General features: G+C 50.9%; 1 protein-coding gene across 2 annotated transcripts in view; it reads left to right on the top strand.

Annotated features, from left to right (window-relative positions):
• The first annotated feature begins 8,776 nt into the window (after positions 1-8,776).
• Positions 8,777-20,800, top strand: part of AFAP1L2 (actin filament associated protein 1 like 2) — a 98,654-nt gene continuing 86,630 nt past the window's right edge. For both annotated transcript variants that reach the window (XM_082674113.1, XM_082674112.1), the window contains exons 1-2: positions 8,777-8,820; positions 14,243-14,296. In XM_082674113.1, coding sequence (XP_082530239.1) covers positions 8,805-8,820; positions 14,243-14,296 — 70 coding nt within the window. In that variant the 5' untranslated portion in view covers positions 8,777-8,804. The remainder of the gene's footprint in view (positions 8,821-14,242; positions 14,297-20,800) is intronic.

Below are 20,800 nucleotides of genomic sequence, written 5' to 3'. Positions count from 1 at the left end.
TGGGAGCTTGTCAGAAATGCAAACTCTCCGGTCCCACTCCAGACCTTCCAAAGCAGAAGCTGAGTGTTAAGGTCCCCAGGTGATTCCTATACCTGTTAATGTCTAAGAAGCACTGACTTAGTAGATAAGGCTTTTCTGCCAGTGCTGATGGAGTCTCTGGCCGCCCCTTTAGGCTCTGAATCCCTTGAGGACTTCAGGCAATTTATCATCTAATAAAACGCCAGGTGGCCATGCTTAGTGTCAGATACAGAGAGGTGGAGGGCAGAGACCTGAGTGGGTGGGTGGGTGGTTGATTGAAATCCTAGCACCAATTCTAATCCTTGGCACCGAATAGGACCCTTCTGCATGTAGAGTGATGGCTGAAACAATCCATAGCTGTTTTCTCTGCCACAGGAGGCCTGAGTGATTCTTATCACGTGGAAGAGGACGCCCTCATGTTCAGCCACTTAATCTGAAAGATGCGTCTAACACCTGTTGTGACCTAATGTCTCAGACATGGAACTAAGTTCTTTATGTGTATTATCTCATGTAGTTCTCACAGCCAACCTATGAGATGAGTATAATTTTTATTCCTATTTGACTAAGGGATAAACTGGGGTACCGAAAGGTTGAATAAGTTGCCCAAGGTCACCGGCTAGAAAGAGGTAGAGGGGAGATTCTAATCTTGACTCCAGAGCCTATATTCCGGTGTTTCTCACCTTTCTTTCATTGTCGCCTCCATCCCGGAACATTTGTAGACATTTTCTCCTTGTGATATTGTGATTTATGACAAGAAATTTATATCTCTGACACAGAGCTCCTAAAACCCTTGGAATTTCCTAAGTGATAAGAGTGATAAAGGTGTCTCGATACTCATAACAACCCCCTCTCACCACACCTGAGTTTCCGTTAATGAGGTGACTTTTGGAAAGTTCCTAAGGATGGGGGCTGGTTGCCAGGGGAACCAACCATGTGACTGAAGGTTTGGAACTTTCAGTCCCAACCCCCTGACTTCCGGGGAGGGGAGAAGGGCTTGAGGTTGAATCACTCACCAGTGGCCAATGATTTAATCAATGATACCCATGTAATGAAAACTCCATAAAAACCCAAAAGAAAAGGGTTCAGAGCACTTCTGACTTCATGAATCCCTGGAGATGCGGAGATAGTGGTGAGCTGGGAGAGGCATAGAAGTTCTGTGCCCTTCCCCCATCCCTTGCCCTATGCATCTCTTCCACCTGGCCGTTCTTGAGTTATATCCTTTTATTATAAACTGGTAATCTAGTAAGTAAAATGTATTCCTGAGTTCTGTGAGCCACTCTAGCAGATAAATCAAACCTGAGGAGAAAGTTGTGGGAGCTACCAATACATAGGCAGTTGATCAGAAGTACATGTGATCACCTGAACTTGGGATTGGCATCTGAAGCTGTGGGGATTGGGGCCAGGGGAGGGCTTGGCGCGCAGTCTTGTAGGACCAAGCCCTTAACCTGTGGGATTTAATGCTATCTCCAGGTAGATGGTGTCAGAATGGAGTTGAATTGTAGAATACCCAGCTGATGTCAGAGCATTGCTTGGGGGTGTGGGGAAACCCACACACACATTGTAATAGGCGGCTGAGATATTACTCCCCCGTGAAATTTTAATCCCACAGATAGACTGTATATCTGTTTATATACTATGTGTGTGTGTGTTTAGTTATACACTGTAAGATTTTTTTCACCCTACCCCAAGAACAGATTTTTGTCCGCTCAGGGATACAATCACTCTCGTGGAGAGTACTTCACTCTTTCAGGAGGATTTGCGGACAATTCTACATGCTAGGCTGTACCCATAGTGAGGAGCCTGGTGTATGGGGCTCTAGAAAGGCCATCTTTGAGCGGAACAGGACCAGGGGCCTTGGCCGATGTGGCAACATTTCCCATCCTGGAGGAACCAGTTCAGACCTGCTTTCACCCTCAGCACAGTGGCTGCAGCAGGAAGAGCCCTGCCTGCGAATCAGGAGACACAGAGTCCAGCCCCAGTCCTGCTTCTGTGGCTCTGGGTCAGTTATTCTCTCACCACATCCATTACCAACCTTGAAAATGGGTACTTTTAAGGAAATTGGTACTTTTAAAGAAAAACCAAGTCTAAGGGTAGGCAGAATGGTGAGCTGGAAACAGCACACAGGACCTGCTGGGGAAGGCTCTTGGATCAGGGTCACAGAGATGCGCCCGTGCCCTCCGGACGGCCTTCCGCCCCACTCCTGCCTGCCCTGGGACTTGGCAGAAGCTGCATCAGTGCGGGCCCACTTTGCCTTAAAAACTAATGGAATCTTGTTTCCGCAAGATTGAGCCAACCTCTAGGTGATGACTTCCCATGGCTATACCTTACCCCAATCGGTGACTTTGGGGGAAAAGGCTTAAAATTCCACTCCATTCATCCAACCATTGGAAAGGGATCCACAAAGAGTACACCAAGGAGTGGGAAGAAGAGTCACCTGGCATGTCAACCGGGAGAGAGTGGATTCTGAAACCCAGCAACGAGAGTCTGAAGAAGTTCAGCCTTGCTAGATGGAGAAGGATTAACAGGCTGAGCTGTTCTGGCCTGGTATGGGGCCCAGGCAGCCCCAAGAGGCCTTGGGGAGCTAAGCCTGTTGGCAGCGCAGTGCTGGGGAAGCACCGACTGCAGAGAGGTGGTTGCCTCTGCGTGAGCGGCTGTGGGCTTGTGGCCGGGTCTGTGGGCCCACAACCAATCTCTAAATCGCAGGCACCCAAGACTTGCCAGTCCTGACTGGTGGGCTATCTAGGGGCCTATACTGAGTTCCTGCTCACAGGATCCTACAAGCTATTTGGAGAGACCCAGACCTAAAAAGACAGTCATTTTTTTCTGTTATTAAATGAGAAATGGATCTGGGGGGGAGGGGGGAAGTGTTACAGGAGTTCAAGAATCTTTTTAATCCTTCAGTCCTTTTGAAACATTCTGGGAAGACTGGATGAAGGAGAAAGGCCTCTGGGCTGGGTCTGGAAGGACAGCTGGGACTCTGCAGGGGAAGGGAGTTCAGGAAAGGAAGCAGGAAGTACTCTGCTTCCAGGCACAAATGAATGATTCCTCTGCAAGGTGGCCTTATCTGGGGACTCTGAAGAACCTGCGGGGCTGCCAGTTCTGGTCCAGCTGCATTTCTGTCTGAGCCTCATCTGAGAAAGGATGATCTTAGCAACCACGGGAAGAGTCAGCAAAAACAATCAAGCAAGTGAATCCAAGATCAAGACCCTGACAACTGCCCAGGCACCAGACTTCAGGCAAGTGTCAGGGCTACTGTATGATCCAGGATGACACAGGATTAGGACTACCCAGGCAGAAAGGGCAGCCAAGCCCTGAGCAGAAGCAGCTGGAAGAAGAGCTCTTGCTGGATACCATGTCTGGGCTCTGGTGCCACCTGCCAGCTGCTGGCCCCCTTGGGTTGGTCCTGGCACCTCTCTGGGTTCCTGCATCCCGAGCGTCAGGTCACACGGTTGGATTCGCTATTGATTCCAAGTTTCCAGACAGCTGTGAAATGTTCTGCATCGATGGACTGGGAATCAAGGCAGGAAATGGGAGGCAAAGGGCCTAGAGATGGGCTGGGGCAAGTGTTAGGAGCGACAACACGGAGAGAGGAAAAGACAGAGCGAGGATGCCTGTGTCCACCGAGTTTCAGAGCCTCCGATTTGGTGGGAAGATGACCGGAGAACGTGTCCTTTCACTCCCACAGTCCCAATTTACTGGAGAGAAGACCCAGCTGAGCATTTGAGAATCTTACCTGTTAGCTAGGAGTGGATGTGTGACTTCAGGAGGAAAGGGAGAAAGGTGATGAAGGAGAGTCAATCAATCCTGGATCTCTCTGGAGAGTGGGGGGCAGCACATCAGAATGGGGATGGTGTGGGAGTCGTTTATGAAAACCTCCAGTGTGCTTTTCCAGAGCTGAGAGGAAGTGTGCGGCCCAGCTGGCACCGCAGAGCTGCGAGAACAGAATGTGACCTTTGTACCCGGAGTCAGGAAGCCCAGCAGCCCTGCCCATCCATGGTCCTAGGGACCAAGGAGGGCCCAGGACGCTCAGACCACAGAAGGGAGGCCCAGAGGAGCCCTGGGCCCTGGGCCATGAGCCCTTGACCCCCAGCATGACCTGGACAAGCAGACCTGCTCCTGGAATCACAGGCCTTTCTGGTATGAAATAAGGGGTCCCGTGTCCAACTACTTCCAAAGGGACATTCTTGGATTCTTTGATCTTCAATTACGTAGATCTTCGGAGAGTCACCTTTCGTCTACTCTACCTGATAGGAATATTTTAAGGAAAGTTATAAACATAAATAGCCCCTTTATAGAAATCAAATCATTATAGGAATATTGACCAGAATAGACTAGGAGTGTTTTTTCTAAGCTGAAGATTTCCTAGAGGTGCAGCTAAAAGCTCACATTCTCCCCAGTCTGTAGGCCTGTATCCCTCTGCTGTGCCAGCCCTGCTATGGAGGTAAGGGCACCAGGAGACCAGGCAGTGGCACTGGTACTTCCTGCTTTTCCCTATCAAGCTACGCACTGTGGGCTCTGGCACAGAGTCCAACCAGAGGGGCACCCAGGAATCCCCCTCCTCCGACCGCCCCCCTCTCCTCGCCTCTACCTACTCGCTCTCAGCCTAGATTTGCTTGCTTTCTTTAGGCCAAATATTTATTGGTTTTTTTTTGTTTTTAAATTCTGGAGTATTTCAAACATGCTGGCTGAGAGGCTCGATCACCTGAATATTGAATGAACACTTCCTGCGTCAAGATTCCAGGCCTTGGTTTCCTCAAATGTAAAACTCCGAGAGGGTTGAACTCCAGCCAGTGGTCCTCACTGTATAATATAAAATACACTCGTGTATCAACGACTCAGATTCAAGAAATGTTAACTTCATGCCATGTTGACTTCAGAGACTTAAAATAATAAAGAAACCCCCTAGGATGGGAGTAATTTTAAAAAATGGAAAATAAGTGTTGGTGAGGAGGTGAAGAAATTGCAGCACGTGTGCATCGCTGGTGGAGCCACTGGGGGAAATATTTTGGGGGTTCCTCAAAAAGTTAAACACAGAAGTACCGTACAATGCAGCATTTCTACTCCTCGGTAGTTGGGTCAGAGATGCTGTTCAAATGGGACTGGCTTGGGTCCTGCCCAGTGGTGACCTTGGGCAAGTTACTTAGGTTCTCCATGTGTGAAATAAGGGGAAATAGTATGTGCTGCCTGGATGGTTGTGAGAATCAAACAGGATAAATCTTGTAAAACTGGGCTCCCCTCTTCATTGCCCCAGCTGGCAACAGCCTCAACCCCTTTGCAGTTGAAGAAAGCTGTCTGGTGCCGAGAATTGGTTTAGGAATTAAGGGAGAAGCAGCCCTTCAGTCATCTGTGTCGCCGACACTTCCACCTGCACACCCAGAGGGCCCGGTGCACCTCCACTCCACACCCACCCACCACCTACACTCCAGGCTGGGGGTACTCAGTTTGGTTTTAGGACTGCCTGCAACAGAACAGCCCATTTGGGATCCTATGGTATGGGGTGGGGTCGGTCATAGCCCTCAGAAGGCTGAGAAGGAAACCAGCTTGTCTGATCCCGGAGGCCAGAAACTCAATGAATTATAATTTGAATGTGAGTGGCTCCTTTGTGGAAGTTGCAAAGTGACTGAAGACACAGGGTTAAACCACACCCAGGACTTGGAGAGAGGGGGACACAGTACTGAGCTTTCCAGAGGCCTGATTCCTACTGATGGTTTGAAGTAGTGTTTCGGTTTCATTCTTGCAAAGGGCAGTGAAGTCCCATTTTAAATTCACTCTGCATACATTTCCGATTGATTTCTGTTTGTCTAGAGGCTCTGGGATTTGCCAAGTTTCCCTGATAAACTAGAGAGGATTTAGGAAGAGGTAATTAACGGGCTGGAGCCAGGGGGTGGGTAGGGGTGGGGTGGGGGGGTGGGGGGGGAGGGAGTAGGCATGATAGGGATATCGAGCCTCCCCCTCCCCAGCCTGCAGAGAGGGGTTGCCGTTACAGGAAGTGCTTACAGAGACAGCTACCAGAGGACTGGCTGGGGTAAAGCCCTGTCCAGTTAGAGCCCCAGGAAAGCCGGAACTCAGGGGTGTGACACAGCACAGGGTTTGGAATCAGGAAACCTGAGTTTTGAGTTCTGAAAGAGAGATTACCTAACTTGGTGACTTTGGTGAGGCCCTAACTCCTCTCATTCACAGGATGGAGGTAGTTTAACCCACCTTTTATACTTAGTGACCTCAGTGAGAGCCAACCCTGCTCTTATTCCTCTGGGAGGGCCAGCTGGAACAAAGGCCCTGCTGAGTGGGGCTGGACCATGTAACCTCTCCCCGCTGGCCCCAGCTGACAGCTGGAGCTGAAATCTGCCCAAGAGTGACCAGCCACCAGACTTGAGGCTGGTTTCAAAACAACGAGCTGCACGATCAGATTCTTCTTGAGAACTTGAAAGGAAACCCGGGACCCAGCGATGGACATTGTACATGGGAGGGTGGGCACCAGGCCTGGCCATTTGCAAGATGGGGAAAGGGAAGGACGAGGGAGAACACAAAAAAGCAAGAGCACCCTCCGTCCCGACCCGGTTCCCTGTCCCAGCTTCCCAAGGCCCCCTGAACACTATTTCCTGTCCCCTGGTCCCCTGAGATGCTTGCATTCTTGCTGCAACCTTCACTTTTCCTATTTTTTGAACCCCCGTGAGCCGGGCCCACCTGGAAGAGTGGCTGCGAGAATTGAAATAATGTATGGGGGTGAGTTTGAAGGCTCAGATCCAGGACTCTAAGCCCCCTGGAGATGCTGGGGGCCCTTCACATTCTGCCCGCAACACCCCAACCTGCTAACGCGTCTCTGCGTCTGACTCAGGGATGCTCAGCTCCTTTCCTGCTTGTCGTCCCACCCCACACTCCTACCAGCAGTCCCTCGGCCACCTGACTCACACGCTCTGGAGTGCCTGGTAGCGCCTGGCACCTGACAGGGGCTCAGGTAATAAATATCTGAGGACTGACTGACTGGGGACACTCACCACCTGGTCATCGAAGTTGCTGGAAACCGCAGCGTCCGCCTTGGCCCTTCCATCTCCCTCACGCCCTGTGCTCAGGCACAGAGCCTTGGTGTGGCCTCTTTGCCATTGTCCCCACTGTCCTTTCTGCCTGGAAGGCTGCAGTCACTTTGCCTCTCCTGTCATCACCCTAGCTCTAACTCATCTTTTAAGACTCAGCTCAGCCATCCCCTCTTCTAGAAGGCTTAGGAGGCTTTTCCAGGCCGGATCAGGGCCCTCCACTGGGCTTCCAGAATCCCTTGTGCTTGGGTCTAATCAGAGCCCCTACCTGGCTGGGCCATCATTGTTCACTTGTCTGCGTGCTCCCCAAGACAGTGACAGACAGCCTGGTACTTCCTATGAGCTCCAGGAAAGTTTTGTGAATAAACATCTGGAAGCAGACCACGTGCGCTTAATGCCTGCTGTGTTCTCTTTTAGCTGTGTGACTTTGGGCAAGTTGTTTAACCTCTGTAAGCCTCAGTTTCTTCAACTACATGACAAATAATTCACAGGGTCATTGGGAAAATTAAAGGCTGCGCACGTACAGCCCTCAGCCTCATGCCTGGTTTGAGAGGATGGCTCCGTGGATGTTAGCTGCTAACAGAGCTGAGAAAGACATTTCTAAGACCGCTGGGACAGAAGGTTTCCAAACATCAGAGCTAACTGCTGTTCCGAGGAAGAATTAGGATGTCTTTTAGAAAACAGCAACAACAAATCATCCTTAAGTGTTCCTTCAAGGAAGTTGGGGGAGACATGTTGAAAAACCAGGCGTTCAGCAAAAAACTGTGATTGAGATTTTAAAGTGAAAATGGAAGTTTAAAGGAAAACATGGATCTTCTTTGGGGGCAGGTGGGGAGGACATGGGCATGTTGAGAGGGCGTGAGAGAGTGGAGGGATCGATGGCAAAAAAAAAAACCCCAAAACAACAAAAAAATGTAAAGGACATTAGTGTGGACCTTGGTGGCAGCGGTGGTGCAGGGTGCAGTTAGAGCCATGATTGAGCTCCCTATGGAAGAGATGGTACCCCTCCAGGGCGGTTGGCGCTGCGCCAGCCCAGAAACCCGGCGCCCCCCGATTCATCTAGGCGGCTCTAGAAATCCTAGTCTTTCTCAGAAGAGCCTGGCACAAGGCGCCCAGGGAACCTGGGCTGGGGTAAAAGACAGCAAGTAGATGTGTGTGCCTTCGGCTGCCCAGAGAGACTGCGAGAGAGTGGGAGCGATTCCCGAAGAACTGGGGGCGGGCTCGGTTGACCCCAGCGCTCTCCCCACGTCTCCCCTCGAGAAACGCCAAAGGCGAAAGGGCGCGGGCCCGGGGATCGAGCGGGGGGCGCTCTAGGCACCTATCTGTCTTCCTACTGAGCCCTCAGTCTCCCGCTCTCGGCAGTGGGTTCGCAGCCCGGCGGCTGGAAGAACGGCTCTCGTAGGCCCGCCCCTCCCCGGGGCCTCCCCCAGGGTTTGGGCACGTCTCGGTCTCCCTCCCGCCATCCCGGGGCCGGGACGTGAAGCAGCTGCCACGCAGCCGCGGGAGTGGGGCCCGGGGCGCGCACGGACTTGAGCGCTGAAAGTCCGCCCAGGCCGGCCGCGGAGTTCCTCTGCGGGGCCGGCGCGCCGGGAGGGGACCGGGTCCGAGGGCCCCGGGCGCGCCAGGCGCGCTAGGAGGTCCCGCCGAGAGCGTGACCTCACGGGGAGGGGCCAGCGCGGCAGCCCTGGGCGCGGAGCCGAGCGCAGAGAGCGCAGCGCCGGAGCCGAGCCGCGAGGAGCGCACGCCGCGGCCCAGATGGAGCGGTTCAAAGGTGAGGACGCGGGTCCCGGGCCGGCGCGCCCCCAACACCTACTCGCCCCGCGCCACGCCGGAAAGCAAGGCCGGGCATAGCGAGAGGCGTCACCAGGTGCGCCTCGCGTCCCGCCGGGGCTCAGGTGAGCCAGGCCGGCTGCCCCCGCCCAGCCCGGATCTGGGCCGAAGACCCGGGCCACGGCGGCGCCGCGGGCTGGTAGAGCGGACTCCTAGGTGGCGGCTGCGGCCCGGGAGCTTTGATCCTCCCAGGCGCGGAGGGCCGGGGTCGGCGTGGCGAGGCTTCTCACCTGTTGGAGGACCCGGGGTGCGCTTGGAGACCCACCCTCTAAGCCCCGGTCGCCCCGGAAAGATGGAGCGAGGCCGAGGAGTTCCCGAGTGAGGTCGGAACAGTGCGGGGCTGCTTGGGTGGCAAAGGGGCAGGTAGTTGGGGTTTCTCGAGCGGGCGCCAGCCGGAGTGGAGGGCTTCTTGCAAACCCGGAGAAAGCCTGCGAGGGGATGCGCTTGGGCGTAAGTTGGGGGTGGGCGCGCAGCTTTCTTCCGGGCTTGGTCGGGCCATCCCAATCGTTAAGCTGCCCCGGTAAACTGTCTCTCTCCGAGCCCTTCTCCGCTGCTTTACCCCCAAGCAAGAGCGAGGTGCAGGGATTGGGGGCAGAGCGGGGTGCCCGGCAGGTGGAGCGCGTCTCAGCCCAAGGGCTTAGCTCGTAATCAGCTGGGCAAGTTTTGGGGTTGGCCTGGGCCGGGGATCTCGGCCAAACCCTGGTGTGCTGGCTGTGCCCGACTCGCTCCCGTGCTTAGAGCGCCGGGGCTGGAGTCTAGAAGCCTCGGATTGCACATCATTTGGAAAAGGAGGTTAAAGAGCTGCCCCTTAAGCATGACGCTGCGGGGACCCCCCTGGACCCCTCCGCCAACTCCTTTCCTTTGGGAAAGCTTCTTGCACTTTCTCGTCCTGGACTCGTCTCTGCCAAACCTGCAAAAGGAAATACTGTTTCTATATTTATTTCCCCCTGGGAGAGAGTAATAAAGGAGGCCGCTCAGATTCCCAAGGAATCTCACTCCAGTGGTTTCTCATTTCTGAACTGACAAACTTTTAGGGCTCAGCTTTGGTCCCCTAAACCAGTTGTATCTTTTGATTTTTCTCTTTCCTTATTTGGATCACCTGGTTACAGGTGAGGGTGAAAGAACTAAATCTTGGGCAGGGCTTCACATGTAAAGGAAGGGTCTTTGCCAGGAGCACAGAAGCCAGCTGGGGAGACCGAGTTAAATTAGTTGACAACCTTCCTTTTTCGTTTTCTGTGAACCCTCCCTGGAGCCTCTCTCACATTTCTAAGCGGGTGGTTTTTTGTCTCAGATTCTGCTGAGATCACATCAGTTTTGTGCCTGAATGCGTGCTTCGGTAGTCTCAGAACACTTGAGGAAGCCACAGGCCCTCTCCTTCTAAAATTGCAATTTGCTGCTCCCCACCCGGCTGGGGCCCCTCCGCCCTTTGGGAGGGACCCTCCCAGGGAATTCGAGACTTGAGTCGCCTCCCTGAGGGCCACTTCCAGCTCAGAGTCTGCCCTTCCTGAATTGTGTTAGCTGCTGGTTGAAGGTCCTGGTTGTAAGCTACTTGATCAAATCAGTATATTAATCCTTCTGAGTTAGGGCAAATGATAACATTTTGTGTCGTCTTTCCAAATGCCCAGTTATCATCAGAAGGTTTTTGTATTAATAGCTTTTGACTTGGCCCTTAACCTGAGAAAGTCTTCTTACTTATCTTTTCCTCTTGGGGGTTTAACATCCTCCCACCCTCCAAGATCTCTAAGAGGTTTTCGCCAACTGAAGGAAATTTAGTTTCCCGTTCAGAGTGTTTATGTTTCTGGTAACACATGTATCTGCCTCCTCATTTTGCAGTAAATCAAACACAGCGAGTGATAAGCGAATACATCTGAGAATTAGCTGGATTGCAGGGGCTAACCCAGCCCATCTTTTAGTGTTTTGACTATGGAGAAAAATCTCCAGGTTTCACTGGCGAAGCTACTAATATGTTTACTGGACCTTTAAGCCAAGGAATTTGGGGATCCCCCACTTCACCAGGGATCTAGAATTCCCCATTCACTGGAGAAGCTGAGTTGCGCTTTGAACAGTCATTGACTTGAAAAGTTGATCTGTGCAAAACTAAGCATGTTGGACCCAGTCTTCCATTAACCAGTGCAACTCTAACTAGTATCTGTAGTCTCTCGCTTGTCAGAGAGTGAGGGTTGTTTTTTTTTTTTTGGTAAGATTGAATAATTATGGAATGACTAGGTATGGTGGTTTTAACAACAAAATTAAATGGAAGAGCAAGGTATACTTGGGCTCTCAGAACATAGGTAAAAATTGTAAAGAATTGTTTGTGATGCTTTTAAAATTTGTTATTTAAATGTCTCCTTCTATGTTTCTAAGTTCCCAGTTTTGAGCTCTCTCTCCTCACAAATAGGTTGAATGCCTCATCACCATCTCCAGATTCTCAAAATGTTTTCTCTCATTTGTAAATCACACAAATCAGTCCACGTTAGGAGAAACTGTTTTCCACGTTCCCCAGCCTACATGTCACATATTGTGCATCTCCAAAACCAGCCTATCATTTTTAGGCTCTGGGCTGACTTTCCATTGTTCTGTAAGAGGTAAAGAGACGTCTGGAGGTAAAGACTGGAATATCACCCTGTGTGTAATGCAGAAACATTTCCAGGCTTTCTCCTCATCCCTTCTAAGCCATTCTGGAGACAACCATGATTCTCTTAAGCAAAAACAAGGTGGTGGTGGAGGCAGTAGGTGAGGGTGTCTTCCCCAGAGAGGTGGAGCTTTTATAAGAGTTGTCCTAGAAAGTGATGGTAGAATTGCTGTGTCTTGTGCGTGAATCTCTTCGGTGTTGTCTTAGCTGTGCTAAGCCCTGCGGGCTGCGTTGAGACCGTTCCCATCCTTGGGTGTTTACATATTTATGAATCCCGTAAGGGCATCCTTGTATCACTGTGCATAAGCCCACTGGCTGAATTCACACCATGGAGTCAAGGATTCTGGTTCCTACTGCTCTTCCAGCTGGTGAGTGTGTCCAGGGCCAAATGTGACTGACCTACTGTCTGTGGTATTGCACTTGGAAGTCCATGCCAAAGCTTCCTGAAATTGTGTCACACTTGGATACAAACATGCAAGGTTGAGATAGTCACTTTAATTTGGATCACAGTAATTGGTTGAAAGTGTATCATTCTTTTCCTGTATTCTTTGGTTTCTGAATCATATCACCTGATTTTCGGGAGAGGGCACTTGGTTCTAGGGTACTGGAAGGTAGAGATGAGCTGTGAAGAGTCAAGCCAGTAAAAATACTTGAAAGCTTATGTGGGAATCATGAGATCTGTGGTCAGGGAAGGTCCAAAAAAGGAAAACTAATTAAAAGAGATAAACAGATTGATAATATTCATTTCACCTTCAGAAGAATCATCTGAATATGTTGTTTTTCCATGTCTAGGAGCTCAGGTTTTCCCAGTTGAAGTTCTACTTAAAGCAGAGTGTCTTAACTTTAGACACATGTGGGAAACATCCAGGGAGCTTTAAAAAATATGGATGCATAGACCCCACCCAAGACATTCTGATTTAATTGGTCTAAGGGTTCGGCTTAAGCGTGTTTTTTAGGTGATTCTAGTGTGTAGCCAACAATGAGAACCATTGAAAAAAGATAATTATATAACACTTTCCTCACCTGGAAAACTAAGAGCGAGTGTGGAGACGGATACCCCCCTCCATACGCATGTGATGTGGTTTAACCGAATCTTGTGATACCTACAGAAATCTAATGTAATTCACCTGAAGCTGTTATGGACTTTGAAAGGCTGTGGGGAAGCTACTGAAAAACAGTCTCCAAAGTGATGCTTCAGAACCCTAAGCTCAGCGTTTGCTCATGGTTGTACTTGACCCCAAGCCCTCCTGACTTTGAAGCTCTTTGTGTGGGAGCCCTTGATGCCTTGGCAATGAAATGGTCTGAAACAAATACTGAGAGGTCACCTTTGGTGCTGAGAGGCCGGGAGGGGTGGGGGAATTCTGCTCCCGGCCCTTCCCCTCTTCTGAAGGGGCGGGAGCTCTGGGAACTGGGCTGGTTCCAAGGACCATTAAAGGGCCGGGAGGGGCCCAGGAGCTTCAAAGCTGAGGAAGCTGTGCCAGTTTTCTTCCAAATCCCTTTAATGATGGGAAGTGTTTCTCTAAAGACTTCTGTCATCCAGAGAAGGGAGACTTTCCCCAGGCCAAGGGAGGATGGCACGTCTGCCCAGAGCCCAGGCTGAAATGGAAGGGAGAAGAGTCAGGGTGCGAGGAAGAGGCAGCAGCTTGGGAACTGGGAGTCCCGAGGGATCTGCTTGGTCAGGCGAGATGCTGAGCTGTCCAGGCCTCAGTTTCCCCTTCTAGAAACCACCCCCTGGTGTTTAGCCATCACGTTTTCCGAGCACTCTTCAATGCTACTTGCTCTGTGGTTACTGAGGAATCTCTGGAGGGAGGATATGTCTTGAGGAGGGGAGGAAAATGAGGGAGGGAATGTGGGCAGCCCAACAAACTCCAGTTTAGGATTGTGATTCTTATAAATAAAACCAATTTCCTGTTGAGAGTGGAGAAAGGCAGCTTTGGTGGGAAAGAGAATGCCATCGGACATGTGAGGAATTTGTTTCTCAAGGACCTTTGTGTGAACGTGTCTCCAAAGCCTGGAGCCACTCTCTGAAATGCAGGATTATTCGCTTCCATTTGAGAGACGGATCCACTGAGGCCGAAAGAGATTAAGCAACAACTCAGCAAGTCACAACCTAGATAAGAGATCCCTGAGAAGTGAGTTTCTAAAGGGTAGATTCCTGTTCTAATAACAACAAGGGCTTATTTAGAAAGAAGTTCTAGGAGCAATTTTCAGGCTCATTCCTTATCAGTGTCCTTTTAGCCAGGAAGGGATTAGCCACTCAGTGAAACTCTCCTCCGTCTTCAGGACCTGGCCCACATGCCTCCTCTTCCATGAAGCCTCCCCTGAGTTGCTCTGTGTTCCCTCACTATTTTAGGTGTAGCACATCGTTAAGTGCTCAAAAACTGTTGAATTAAAGTCACATTGTCTTATCATTATATGCCTCTGTGTCTGTCTCCCCTGAAGCCCCTTCAAGACAGGGGTATCTCTCTCCCCCAAGGATCCCTCCCCCTCAGCCCCTAGTGCACTGCCAGGCACATAGTAAGTGCCTGAGACAAGATGGGGGAATGAAGGAAGGAAGGAATTGCAGGCAACAGGAGTGCCTCCTCTCTCAGGTTCCGGCCCTCAGGGGCAGCCCTGGGTCACAAAGGGAAATGAGGCATGATCTCAAAGCCAGATTCCGGAAGTGGAGATGCAAGCCAGCAGTGGCCACCCTTGGCTTTCCCGACTTGAGCCTTGTTTCTGTCTGTTCCAGCACAGGGGTGTTGCTGTCTGGTGGTACAGAGAAGGATGCTGCAGGTTTCTGCTTGTGAGTATGAGCCTGCCTGTGCCCTCCGCAGAAGCTCACCTGGCCTCCAGGGCTCCCGAGGGCACAGACTTGGCTCTGCCCATGCTCTGGACCGATGGCTGAGGGATCTCGTGGAGCTGGGCGCCAGCCTGGGCACTCCGGGGCTCAGGGTTCTAATCTGACCTTTGCCACTAACTCGCTGTGCGACCTTGGGCAAGTCAATTAATCTCTCTGGGCCTTGTCTCCTCACCTGTACGAGTGAGGATAATGATTACTAACTGCTGCTTGATGGAATAATTGTTAAGAGCTTCTGTGCTGTACTTGTAAGGGGCAATGTTGTATTAATTCAGGGAGCAAATACCCTGAAACCTCGGTGATGTCGTCCTGGCCCCACCAGTTCCTGCCTTCTTGGGGGTTGGGTGGTTCCTCACCGTTAATTTGGGCACCAGCTGTGCCCATCACATGCTTTGCGAAGCTGTTGGGAGCTCTGAGCTGGGGATGTTCAGCCTGTTCCCAGGCAGCCTAGCTTCTCAGAGCATCTACGTAATCCCCTTGAGGTCAGCTGGAAAGGAGCTGGGCAAGGAACTTCTTTGCTGTCTCAGTAAGTTTATATAGGAGAGACCCTTAAATTCTAACTAGAACTTCAAGCTCTTTACTAATTTTCTGTCACTTGGCTCTCACCTTCTCCCTAGTTGGTCTTAAAACAAACTAACGAAAAACTCCATTGAGAGGGAGTAGGGAGAACGTGTAGAAAATGTCGGAGCCTGCGTTACCCTGGACGTCGTGCTGCACTGGTGCAAAACCAGATGAGCCCAGCGTATTGTATTTTCACGTCCCGTCTCTCCGTGGGCCTTAAATTTCAGGGAGGAGCAGGGAGGGGCACCGACAGCAACAGAAGCCCTGCTCTGTTGTTTCCTAAACAGACCCCTGAGTTCTCCTCTCACTTCCTTGAACCCCTCCCAGGGATATCAAAGACAGCAGCAGGCCTGTTGAGTGTGGTGAGCTGTGCCCCAGCAAATTGGCCTTCTGCTCCTCATTAAATGGAGGAAGGATGGTTAGCTGTTAGCTCTGAGAGAGCAGCCTGCTTCTCCCGGAAGGAATCTGAGCGGGGCCATGTGCATTCCTGCCGGTGGAGGTGTCTTTCCCAAGGAGGGTGACTAACTGCCCCAGTTCGCCTGGGACTTTCCTGGTTTTGCCACTGAAAGTGCCCAGTCTCAGGAAATCCCTTAGTCCCGGGCAGACCCGAGATGGTGGGTCGCCTTGTTCCCAGGCCTCTCAGCTTTATTAAAAGCTAAATCAAACATGTGGTTGCTCCGTAGCAAAGACGAACTAGAGCCAGTTATTTTGTCTCTTTGACAAGAAAGCAGAAGCCCAAAGCTTAAAAACTAGCCGTTTGCAACTAACCACGAAGGATATCCACCAGTATCCTAGAGGAGAGAAGCCAGTCTTGAAAAGTCTGCAGTCACACTGCATGATTCCACTTATGTGACTTTCTGGAAAAGGCAAAACTGTCGGAAAGGGAAACAGGTCAGTAGCTACCAGGGCTGGGACAAGGGATTCACCACAAAGGAGCAGGAGGGAAATTTCTGGAATGATACAAATCTTCATTTTTTTTGCATCTTTATAGTGGTGGTGGTTACACAGTTCTAGAGCTGTACAGTCAACAGGGAAGCGTTTTTGGTTTTTTCTTTCTTTGTGTAAATTATACCTCCAGAAAGCTGACTTTAAAACAAACACTAGCCATTTGTGACACTGTGGTATAAGATGAAGCATCGATCAAGCATGTGGTTGGCCATCACAGGTTGTAAATAGCATCTGAGGTCTTGGTGTGGTCATGCCTGCAGCCACCTGGAGGTGCAGCAGAAGACAGTGAAGAATTTTGGTGCAAAACAAAATGACTATGGGACGGTATGCTAAACGCAAGAGACGTATCTGTGAGGCACAGACAGGGTGATGGTGGAAGCTCTCCCTCTATTTAGAGAAAAGGAAAAGCAGGTCTCCTAAAACCCAGGCAGCAGATGTGCCCAGGAGGGTCATGGAATATTGAAGCATTAGCTCTGGGTTCCCACCCTGGGAACTCTTCTGCTACACACACATGGATCTAATGTATTGACTTTGGCAGGCTTTATGCTGCAAGGTTTGTTTTTTGTTTTGTTTTGTTTTGTTTTTTTCACCAGTGAAGTTATTGAATTGGAATTGAGTCTGCACCATAATTATTTCCTGGCTGACCTCTTGATTTTGGCAATCCTGCATGTCTGTGCTAGCTAGGATTGATTTTGAGGGGGGGGAGAATGCATGATTTAGCAAAATAATGCACCTATTCCCATGTGAGGTAAGGGATCAGCCCTTTTGTTTCCAGGCAGAGAAAAGCCTTGTGATGTGCGAGCAGCAGCCCTTGCTCACCAGTCCAGGAGACGGGATGCAGAATCCCCCATGAATGAGGACGTATCGTTCTGGTGGTCCTAATGGAATCTGAAGAGCTTAGTGGTTCCCATTTCCCAGAAACTCAAACCCTAAGTCAAACTGGCTTGTTCTTCAGGTGAACTGTGTTTGGCTCTATGACCCGGGTAGCCGACTGTGTGTCTTCTCGTCTTCATTAAGTACAGTGGGTTGGAAGGCTGCAGAACTTTCATCCCTGAGGACCCTATGGGCCCAGATAACTTTCAGTCATGAACTACACAGGAGAATTTCACACATGCAACGCTTCTTAATCATAAATGTGTCCAGGACACTAGCTACCCACAGAGGCAGGTCCGTTCTACCTGTTCTTGGGGTATTCAGGAAGAATTGCTGAATAATAGCAGAATAATAATAGAATAATTGCAGTCCTTAGTCCCAATTTTCTCAACTGTGTTGGGGGACAGTGGTGGAGGGTGGGGTAGAGGCAGGGAATACTTTTTGTGCATATTTGCAGTGAATCTTCCCTGATGCAGGGTCAGGCCTGGCTTGTGGAGGGTCCACCTTGGAAGGGCCAGGTTTGGGGCAGCCCAAGGACCCACTTCTAGGTTGAGTACAAACAGTACTAGTTTGAATTCTAGTTTGAGGGCTGCAGAGGAGAAGCTGGGAGTGCATGGGTGGGGAAATTCCAGATACTTCCTTCCCCAGACTGCAAACGATTACCACCATCTCCCCAGGCTACCCTGGCCTACTGGCATTTTGGGGGGGTTCTGAGGGCTGTCAGCCTTCCTCTTAGACCAACAAGTGGGAATCCTGCCATTTCCTTCCATCCTCCACCCCCCTTTTTCTTCTTTCCCAGTTTTTACACAAGAGGATTTATTCATGTTAACTATATTCAAGTCCCCAGAAGGGGGGAGAAGAAAGATTGTGTTGAATGAGCTTATTGTTTGGAGATTTCACTGACTTATTTAATACCCACAATCCTAGAACATATTGAGCTGATTTACTAAAATTCAAATACGGGCCTTTGGGAAGGAACTCCGAGGGTGCTGGGTGTCCCTGATATCAGGGCTGGGACTTACTGGGTGGCAGGTCTGCTGGGGGCATCTTATCTTCATCTTCATGCTCTTGGGTCTCCTTGGGGGAAAAATACTCTCATTTACAATATCAGACTTCTTATGAGCCTGAGACGGTCACCAACCTACTGCCCTTTGCATCATCAGGCCTTTTGTGGCATCCCCTTCTAGCACTTTCTTTGAAGAAGTGAAGATGGACACCACCACTAGGTACTTCCATGAACAGAGGCCCCTTGTGGCTTCTGCTTGGCACAAGTGGAAGGAAGTAAAGGGTGGTGATGTGGCAGAGCTTGGACAGAGGACAGACAACCTCACACCTGTTGCTCGAGTGCCTGATGCAGTGCGGCTGGTCCGTGACAGTCATGGCAGAGTTGGATGCATGTCTTCTAGCCTGATGTGGAGATGGGGTCTCTGTGGATGGTATTTCTGGAGTTGTGGCTGAGGATCATGGTGTGTTTGACGGTCCGGTGCCATCGTCTAGTGTGTGGTGACAGTTCCAGGTGTCTGAAGCCCTTGAGGCTCTCCTGAGAGAGCCACTGCCGGCTACCTGAGCTGGGGTGAGACTCAGTAATGTCCCAGGTGCCCTGAAACTTAGACTGTGGCAAAGCAGGTCAGGTTGATGACAAAACCAGCTCCGGCAAGTGTGAGTGTGTGTTAGGTGCTGCAAGACCCCTCCTGGGCGCACACAGGCTCACACCTGCTTCTGTACATTCAACGTCCTCTCTCTCTATTTTTCTCCCTCCCCCACCCTTGCTCTCTTCTTTCATTCCTTTACTCTCTTCTTCTTGACTTTCTCCCTTTTTTTTTTTTCTTTCTGTCAGTTCTGTTCAGGTCTCCTGTATTTTTAGAAAAAGGATCTTCCCCAGGAACCTAAGGTCAGAAAGACCCAGAAAGAGAGAGCCTCCCCTTGCCTCCAGGTCTCTGCTCTTATTTCTAGCAGCCAAGGCTAGAACTCCAGGCTTCCCCAGGAGGAGCTGATGACCTCAGAGGCAGGGTGGGAAATGGGGCATGCTCCCAGCCCAACGAGGAGCATCTCATTCCTTCCTGGAAGAGGAGGCCTGGGTGAAGTCTGTTCGGTGCAGCCCCTGCTGCTTCATCAGGCCCTAGAAAGTGTCACTCCATACTGCCTGCTGCAAAGACGGTCACCTTCCCCAACCCTCATGGTCCATGCTAACCATGAAAGCTTGCCAGCCGTCCCACCTGACCCAGGGCGGGTTAGTGTGACTAGTCACAGAGGCTGGGATGCCCAGGAGAGTTCTTGCCCTCTCTGCTGGTCCTTAAACAGCCCTGTGACCTGCTCACCTCCAAGGGGTGAAAGAAGTAGTCCCAGCCCTGGGTGGGGCTCCTTCCACTGCCATCCCAAGCTCCCTGGAAATCAGCATCAGAGGACGGCCTGGCATCTGCACAGGGGGAGCATGAGAACATCGCCACAGTTTGGATAAACATTCCAAACATGAAGGCTCAACATTGACTAAAATAATTTTTTCCCATTGACCTCCTGGCTTCCCCGTGGGCAAGTGTCCATCTCCCGCCCATCTGATGCTGGTTTGGTGCGTGTAATTGTAAACAGTTCAGGCTGGGGGCAAATCTCCGAGAGTTATGGGGTCCAGGTGTCGCTCCTGGCTCGCCACGCACTGGTTCCCTTGAGAGTGGGAAAGGTCATTTTGTTCTCCAAGGGAGAATTTAGTCTGTTGCTTTTGAGATCAAATCCTTTGGAAGCATGACTGTCTCCCGTGCCCCTACCCCCCAGGTCTCCACTCACGACTGAAAGAGACTGGGGGAGGGGGCTCTAATTCATGAGTGAGTGGGGTTTTTGCTTCTCTGACCCCGAGGTAAGGGCCCCGAGTGCTCTCAAGTCTTCAGGGAGGCATCGACATGATGCTGTTGACTGAGGAGCAGATAGAGAAGCCTGCATTCTCTATGTGAGAATGTGGAGCCCACTCACCAGGGCAAGTGTCAGGTCAGTTTCAGCATCGTTTCTCAAGTACAGCTGGATGCCTGACGCGGGCATGGCAGCCGGCAGGTGGGAGCCTCTTGTCCTAAGCAGGAGGCCTCTGAAGTGTGTAGGCAGCTTTGTTACCTCCCTGGCCCTAGCAATAGACTTGGAAGTCATCTCAGAGCGAAAGTGCTTGCAGGGATTGTGTTTGAAAATGCCTTTGGACAGTTGGGGGACATGGGGGGCACCGATGTCGGGGGTCTGGCTTCCCTCCTCTTTGCATCCTTGCAGCCCTTAACATACCTAGCGGGTGGGGCCCCAGTGAAGGGAAAGGAAGCTGATAAACTCATTCACTTCACATTAGGCGTGATTGGGACTGTGTGTGTGCGTGTGTGTGTGTGTGTGTGTGCGCGCGCGTGTGTGTCTTGGAGAAGCGCTGTCAGCCACAATCAGCCCCATTTTCTTGAAATTTCCTAAAGCTATTTACCTAATGCCCTTAAAGGATAAGATTGGTGTCCTACAACAAGATTTATTTTTCTGCCCTGGGGAGATTGAGGCAGCTTGGGAGAGAGAAAGTGAGAATTCAGAGGACGTGTTCTGCTGGGATGGACTGACGCCCAGATCCCACACTTATCCATCAAGGCTCACTCAGCCTTGACATCTTGACCTCGACCCCCACCCCCCCAGCCCAAGCCTTCAACCCCTCACTGCATCCTGCACAGCCCTGCTCTGTACCTCCATCCTCGGCTGCCATGTGTCTGTGCATATGCATTTCTTCTCTGGCTGGAAAAAATAAGGCCAGTCACATAGATTGGAGCAAAATATTCTCTACAAATGGCTGTTTTTTTCTTTTCTTTCTCTTCTTTCTTAAAACATTACCATTACTGAGTGTGAAAATGGTTTAGATTCAGGAGGAAACAGCTGGCTGGCAGAGATCCTGGTGGGGTCTTGGGTAAGAGTCCGCTGTCACTAATGACTTTATTAGGTACATTTCCGGCACAAGCACACTTGGCAGTTGGGGAATTCTGTCGCTGAGAACTTTCACCGAAGGCAAGAGCAGTAGGCGGAGCAGCTTCCAGCTGAGGCCAGGAAGGAAAGTCTTCGTTCAGGACAGTC

The sequence above is a fragment of the Grampus griseus genome (genome assembly GCF_964374135.1).
Source record: "Grampus griseus genome assembly, chromosome: 16".
Classification (NCBI taxonomy): domain Eukaryota; kingdom Metazoa; phylum Chordata; class Mammalia; order Artiodactyla; family Delphinidae; genus Grampus; species Grampus griseus.
Note: the sequence above shows the minus strand (reverse complement) of the source record. Positions and strands in the feature narration are given on the sequence as shown.